The 7,672-nt window shown below is 37.8% G+C and overlaps 1 protein-coding gene across 2 annotated transcripts; it reads left to right on the forward strand.

The window, feature by feature from the left end:
- Nucleotides 1-1,774: 1,774 nt before the first annotated feature.
- On the forward strand, nucleotides 1,775-4,825 carry LOC106318971 (E3 ubiquitin-protein ligase MBR1-like). 2 transcript variants are annotated; one of them, XM_013757152.1, is made up of 6 exons: nucleotides 1,775-2,136; nucleotides 2,361-3,788; nucleotides 3,894-3,944; nucleotides 4,045-4,143; nucleotides 4,234-4,377; nucleotides 4,478-4,825. In XM_013757152.1, the coding sequence occupies exons 2-6, from the start codon at nucleotides 2,427-2,429 to the stop codon at nucleotides 4,607-4,609; spliced, it is 1,788 nt and encodes a 595-aa protein (XP_013612606.1). In that variant the 5' UTR covers nucleotides 1,775-2,136; nucleotides 2,361-2,426; the 3' UTR covers nucleotides 4,610-4,825. The 2 variants fall into 2 exon arrangements, with proteins under 2 accessions (XP_013612606.1, XP_013612605.1); XM_013757151.1 differs by having other exon boundaries at nucleotides 1,776-2,015.
- The last annotated feature ends 2,847 nt before the right edge of the window (nucleotides 4,826-7,672 follow it).

Raw genomic sequence — 7,672 nt, forward strand, 5'->3', positions numbered from 1 at the left:
TCAACCTAACAACCATCAAAATAAAAAGAATGTGAGGCACATAATCTTCAAAATCCAAGTCTAATGAATGAAAAAAAAAACTCAGGAAGACAGAAAATGTCAAACACTCACTGGCTTCTTCTTCTTTTACTTCTTGGCTCCCGTGAATGAACTGTCAAAGCCATCATTATTTGCAGGAAAAAAGATTAAACAAAGCAACTGATGAAAAGAAACAAATATGTTTCACAGCACATAAACTCTTCTTAAACAATCAGGCAACAGATAATATGTCTCCCGTGTGACTCAGCTGAGTCCTCGATGGCATCCTGAACGACAAATGTCTTCTTCTTCTTCTTGGTTAGATCAAAGGGTGCAAGTTAAGGATGACCAAAGAAAATTAAAACCACACAATCATGATTTATCAAGCAAAATAAAAGAACCGATGATGAATTTATAAAAGATGGGGAGATGTAGAGACTAAAGAAGAAAAACTGATTCATGAAACTCAAAGAGTCAATCTGTGTTTCTTAGATGAGTCATGAACCGATGATTAAAAATTGAAAGCCTTAAACTTCGATTGAAGAGAACGCTTACAGAGCAAAGAAGTTTATTGGGCTTTTTTTTTTAACGAATCTCATTTCAAAAAATGAGTTATAAAGTATTTATTAAATCATTAGATAAAATAAATAAGTGTGGATCCCACAGAGAAAACCGAAGAAGCAAAGGTTTCCGACCTTCATAAATATATATTTGTTTCAGCCATCAATGTACAAAGAATCTTTTATCTCAGTGGTATAAATGTTGTTGTTTAGATCTTAATAACCCAGGTTTGAGTCACGGATTTGACACTTTTTTTACATTTTTTAAAAGTGAGATCTACATATCACTGACGTGTCGTTTCAGGAGTGATGCAACTGCCGTATTATAACGTAGATTTACTTTTTTAATCGATATAGCGTTTCTATTTACTACTGGATTAAAGAAAGACAAGACCAATTGTTTTCTTACCGACACTGTCTATTTTCGTGACCATATATTGCATCTTTATTTTATTATCTTTTTTAGCAGAAGAAATGCTATGTTTTGTATGTTCGTCAGCCTTTGATTTTTTTTTTCCTTTTTGGGTTCTTGTTCTATTTTATTTTTTGTTGTTGTAGATTTTTTTTCTCTTTGATGGTCTATTTATGTAATATTTGTTTTTATTAATAAATATTAAATGGCAAGAAAAAATCTCGAAAAGAAAGAAGATATCATTGAGACAACTCAGACAAATGACGTTCTTACACTAAATACTGGCAGAAGAATCATTCATATTACTTAAAAGTGTCGTTGATTTATATATTTTGATTGATTTAGAAATCGTATTTATAAATCAAAGTAAAATATGTAAATCCGGAGGTTTTCCCTCGGATTTGAGTCTTTGTATTTTTAACTAAAAAATCCAAACAAATTCATTCAAATCCATTATTAAATCAAATATATTAGTAAATCCGTACGATTGAATAACACTTGATTTGATATAGAATTTATGAATCATTAAACCAATAACACATGATTTTAATACAGATTTGAAAATCAAAAAACTAATAACACTAGATTTAGTTCGGATTTTCAAATCAATTAAAATACAAGAATCAATAATCCCTACTTAGTTTGGTATGGTATATAGCACCAATTTTTTAATTATTAAATCATATGTTTAGATTTTATTTTTTATATATCAAAATCTTTCAAACTTAAAGTCACATGAATTCTGTACGCCTCTTAATCCTCTCCTTGCCTAAACTATTTGCTTATGTGCGCAATATTTCCAAATAACAAAATTTTATTCTTTCCTCATTATTCTTGTTTCTCTGCAGAGAAATTAAATAGCAATTTTCCGGGGAAAACAAAGTCGAAGAAAAGCCTTAAGAATCGTGCATTGGAAAAAGACAACCACCACACCCACAAAATTAAAAAAATAAAATAAAAAATAAAACAACCCCTCAAGCAAGATTGTTTTCGAGACCCACTTTAGGTCTCTAGGGATTTTCTGGGTACCATTTCTCTCAACCTTCTTCTGAAATTTCCCTTCTTTTAATTGCTTAGATCGTTCATGATTTGATGCATTTGCAATAGCTAAGGGCAGATCCGGATTGCAATTTTAATTTTCCTTCGGTAATTGGGAGTTTTCTTTGTAATTAACTCGATTTGTTTGATAATTGAATCAGAAATGTGTTACTTGGAGATGTGGTTTATTATCTTTGTGGAAATGCTTATTATGTATGTGTAGAAGATGCTCAAATGTTAATCTCACACAAAGCTAGCTGCTAATATCATGTTTTTTTTTATGTATCAGAATGAAGTTGTTAATATGATTTTTTTTGTGAAACATAATGCAGAAGCTACACTTGGAGCCTGAAGCTAGGACTACACTTTGATCGAGTGCTTGTGTTGTAGTCAGAGTTATGAATTCAATGCAAGGGCAGCAGAGTACTGGTGGTTCATCCACTGATTTGAACCAGGGAGATAATGAACCGGTCTACAGCGCAGAGAGCTCTTTGAACACCATGATGAATCCAGTGGACAACGGACCAACATACGAAAGTCCGAGTTCTCATAACTGGTGGAGGCTTGGGGAATCCAGCTCCGTGTCAGGGCCATCTGATATCAAGACAAATCAACAGCTGCAACACGGAGGGGTTCATGCAGCTGGTTACAACATGAGAAATGGACATGCTTTCTTGCGCGGTTCAAGCTCCAATGCTGCAAATATGAGCATGGACATGGACAGCAGCGATGATGACTATGGTGCGCGGCCTTCGGGGCTCGTATTCCGTCATAGTAGCTATGGGAGTTCGTTAGGGAGTTCGGTCCAGGCCACTGGAGAGAGCAGCAGTGGCCCGGCCGCCTCTTCCTTGGATGGCTGGGGTTCTTCCTGCAAAAGAAAGGCTCTTGAAGCAGCAATAGCAGCATCAGCAGCTCCTCCTAGTCCTACTCTTCCTGACTGTTCAGGTCTTTCTCATTATGGTGCTTCGAGTAGTTTGAGTTTGGCTACACCCTCACAAACTTCTCAAAACCGGACGGAACACATGTTTGGATCTGGTGGTGGTGGTGGAAGAGAGGTTGCAACCAATGCTTTTCATTCTGACACTTCATCTAGACCTGGCAGAAGATTAAATCTGAGGCACCCTCAGGAGTCTGTAGGATTCAGCCTATCTCATCATAGTGGAGGTTCTATGCAGCAGAGTTTACCATTAAACTCTCCTTCCGCAGATCCTCAAGTCCATCTCCCTGCTTTGACGAGGAACATACCCCAATTTGCTTGGGATACTTCTCTCAGTTCAAGAGCAAGTACTTCTTCGGGTATTGGGATGCCTGCAGAGCTATTCGGACCACCTAGAAGCAATCCAGAGCAGCCGCCCATGTTTGCACCTCCTGTGCATGATCAATCTATCTGGAGCTTCACTCGTGGAAACCCTCCTTCAACTATAGATGCGCAGCAGATGAGTCCGGCGTGGATTCCTCCTCCTCAGAGTGCCCCGCCACCGAGAGCGTCAGAGCTTTCTCCTTGGTCTTTATTTCCTAGTGTTGAATCTCAATCCACTACTAGTCATGGACCTGCTGCATCTCTTCCTATATTGCCTTCTGTTTCCTCAAACGAGGCTGCAACTGCAATGCCATCTAGTTCTTCTAATAGTCACAGCCATCGCGCGCGGCAGAGAAGGTCAGGGCTGTTATCGGAGAGGCAGAGCGAGCTTCTCCACTTGCGCCACTTAGGGAGGAGCTTAGCTGCTGACAGTGATGGAAGGAACCACCTCATCTCTGAGGTCTGTCTTCTGTAAAAACACTCGCTTCTTCATTAGCAACTGCCACGTGTGATTAGTTTAGTTTAATGTAGTGAGTTTGCACTTGTTCGTCTTATTTGTTTGTAGATACGTCAGGTGTTGACCGCCATGAGAAGAGGGGAGAATTTACGGATTGAGGTAATGATTTTATTTATTAACCAGAGTATTTGTTATGAACTTTGTTTTTTCTAAATCATCAGATATGTAGCTGATTTTATGTTTTCTTCAAATGAAATAGGATTACATGGTGTTCGATCCACTTATCTTCCAGAGTATGACTGAGATGCACGACAGGCACCGGGAGATGCGCCTTGATGTTGACAACATGTCGTACGAAGTGAGTATTAATTAATTAATTAATTACCACTTTTTTGACTGTTTGTTTTATAGCAATTGCCAATATCGTGTGTGGGAATATGAATGTTAGGAGCTGTTGGCGCTTGGGGAACGCATAGGAGATGTGAGCACTGGTCTAAGGGAAGATGTCATTTTGAAGACAATGAAACAACACAAATGTACATCTTCTTCTGCTGAGTTGCATCAGGACATAGAGCCTTGCTGCATTTGTCAGGTATATTTAACTATGAACTTTTTAAGTGTGTGCGTCTCCTGTAACCTTCTTAATTATTATTCTACATTGATCATGCATCTGTACACTGCTGTTTTGACAGGAAGAGTATGCAGAAGGGGATGATCTTGGGACATTGGAATGTGGCCATGAATTTCACAAGGACTGTATTAAACAATGGGTCATGCTCAAGAATCTCTGCCCCATTTGCAAGACTGTCGCATTAACGACGTGATAGTAACTGTACCTCCCGGCTTCCATTCATCATTGCGATGCCAAAAGAATAATTTAAAAAAGTAGAGATCTTATAGATCTGTTCTATCCATCCATGTCTCGTCTGAAAATTTTAATTGTTATGTTTAACTCATTGTGTGACTGTTCTAAGAACGTTATGACAGATTATTCATAAAATAGCCATGGAGAACGATAATAATTCCTCTTTTTACTAGAATCATTGTTGATATCTTAGGGATAACAGGCTTTTTAATTTCTTTCAAAGACTACATGGCAACCATATAATTCTCAAATTGTATTGCAGCTCGAGCTTTGAACTCTTCCAAGTTCCTTTCGCTCTGAACCAAGCCTGTATCTGACAGTTCATCATATAAAAGTCCTAAGTTGGTAGTGATAAGGAGAGACTATTCGGTTTGGAGTTCTTAAGATGAACAAATCTCTTGTTGCCTTAACCATCCACTGCAATCACATCACTCATTTTCTTGAAAATATAAACAACCTTAGGCGAACCATTTTGGTGCTCAGAAATAACACGGGTCAGAGGCATTTATCCACTTGAAAGGCTCCAAAATGCTTCACTAGCTATCCTTTCAATCCATTTAATCTCCAGGCGTTACTCACATGGTGGACTCAACGTGACCAGGAGGAGAAGGATGTAAGCTCAAGAAAATAAGCTTGATCATTGCTTCTACAGAGGAAGTGCTACATATATAGAATGGTTCTGGAAAATTACTTTGGCTAGAAGCAATTAGATTTGGATTTATCATAATATTAGGAAACAAGATATTATGGATGAAGGGGCGTATATGAATAACTTTGGGGAGTTAGGTCATCGTTAGCTTTATAGAGATGAGCTTTACGTGTTCTTGACAGCTTAGGTTAGACATTGGCGAGTGTAGCTCGAGAGATTAGAAATTGATCCGTCTCTAGTCGTGTGTGAGAGAGTAAATCGGATTAGACATTGGTGAGTGTAGCTCGAGAGATTAGAAATTGATCTTTTTCTAGTCGTGTGTGTGAAGGTAAATCGGATTAAATAGATCTATGTAGATTGTTTGAAAAAATTCTAATATACAAGAAAGAGTTCTGAAAGAGTTATGCTTGTTCTTGTTGTTTGTTTTGTCCCTGAACTTTCATTTGATATCATGGAAACCATAAAGAAATTTGTCACATTACAAAATTCCATCATGTTAGATGGAAGCAATTTCTGTTGGAAACCTAGGATGCGACACATTATCAGAGGAATATATGAGGATGCTTGGACAGCTGTTGAACAAGGATGGTTGCTCCCACCATGTTTATAGAAGACAAGAAACTTGCGCACCTAAAGAAAGATGGACTGATTCAGACATGGCAACATCTAAATTCAACTCAAAGGCATTAACAACAATCTTCTCTGCTGTTGACCTAAATCAATTAAAAATATTTTAAGGGCGTGAATCAGCTAAAGAAGTATGGGATACATTGATCAATTACTTTGAAGGAAATACAAGTGTAAGAAGAACTAGGATTGATCACTTGGTGTACAGATTTGAAAATCTCAGAATGGGATGATGAATCAATTGTTGGATTCATGTCTAAGATTAGCAAGATAGCAAATGAATCTGCAGTCCTTGGTAAGAAGTACACAGAAAAGAGCTTGGGCAAGAAGCTGATGAGGTATATACCCCCTCGGTTTGAACCTTAATTACAAATCTGTCTTAAACATTGTGTTGACATTGATGATATGGAATTTAATCAACTCCCTGGTATCCTTAGAGTTCAAGACCTGAAGAAGTCTGATGAAAGCTAAATGAAAGGAAGAAGATAGAGTGACGCGTATTGAGGACAACTTGAGTCTGATGGCTAGAAACTTCAACAAATGATTAAGAGAGTTGAAAAAGAAAAAAGCGGCTATGGTGGACAAATTCAAAAGCATGAGTCTGATCGCTTCAATTCTCAATCTTCTCGTTCTTATATGTCAAAGGGAAATAGAAAGAAAAACTTGCAGTGTCAAACAATCTAAAGAAGGAAAAATCTCTTGTGTGTTTTAGTGATACTAAGTCTGAAAGTGACAGTGATAATGAGGAACTTCTTCACAATTTCGTGGCTCTGGTTGGATAAGATGAAACACATGAATTTCAGTTAAGCTTTGATTCATATTCAGAGTCAGAAGTAGGAATGTCAAACAGGTTGATCCGTCCCGTCTCGTCCCGTCTCGTCCCGTACCGCAGCGGGCTCGTCTTCGAGCAGGTCATGGCGGGTCGGACCCGCGCAGGCTGCGGTCCTTAAAATGGCTGACCAAACCCGTACCGCAAAACATGTAGGCCTTTGCAGATCGGTCTGCGGGACATAGAATTACAAACGAACATATGGCTCTGGACGCTTCAAGACATGATTCATGACGCTTTATCAGCTTCATGACGCATCAGTAAGTGAGTCTAGTCGAGGATTAAGCTGGATAAGGCAATACACTTGTTAGTTGAAGATTTTAGTTGGATCAAAACACTAGTTTAGTTACTTTTGTTACACTCCAAACATATTAAAAATACACAATGCTTTAGTTGTTGAATCCAAATATTATAACTCATAAGTTCATAACAAATGCTTTAGTTTTCTGAATTCAAAATTAAATAAAACCAAACACCAAATCAAAGATGCTAATCCCAAAAATAAATTAAGAAAAAAACACCAAATCACACTTCTTGTTCTTCAACTTTATCACCAACAAGCGACAAAAAGATGAGATTTCTCTTTTTCACCATCAACTTCATCTTCTGCAAATAAGAATAATAAAAGTTAGTTAAATATATATTGAAACATAAAACTCTAAAATGTATGATAATGTGAACAAATACATATATGCAAAACTATGAAGGACCCATGGCGGAAACTAGATCTTCTTCTTTGGTGGAAAGTGAGTTTTCAAACTTCTTATGATGGCTCGAAGAAGCACCGCCGGTGCAGATCGAATGCGTTTGGGAGACCGGAAGCATCATCGACCCTGAAACCACCATCATCGGAGCTCCATAACGTCGAATCGCCTTCTCTCTCTCTCTCTCTCTCTCTCTCTCTCTCTCTCTCTCTC

Source organism: Brassica oleracea, chromosome C9 (genome assembly GCF_000695525.1).
Source record: "Brassica oleracea var. oleracea cultivar TO1000 chromosome C9, BOL, whole genome shotgun sequence".
NCBI classification, from domain to species: domain Eukaryota; kingdom Viridiplantae; phylum Streptophyta; class Magnoliopsida; order Brassicales; family Brassicaceae; genus Brassica; species Brassica oleracea.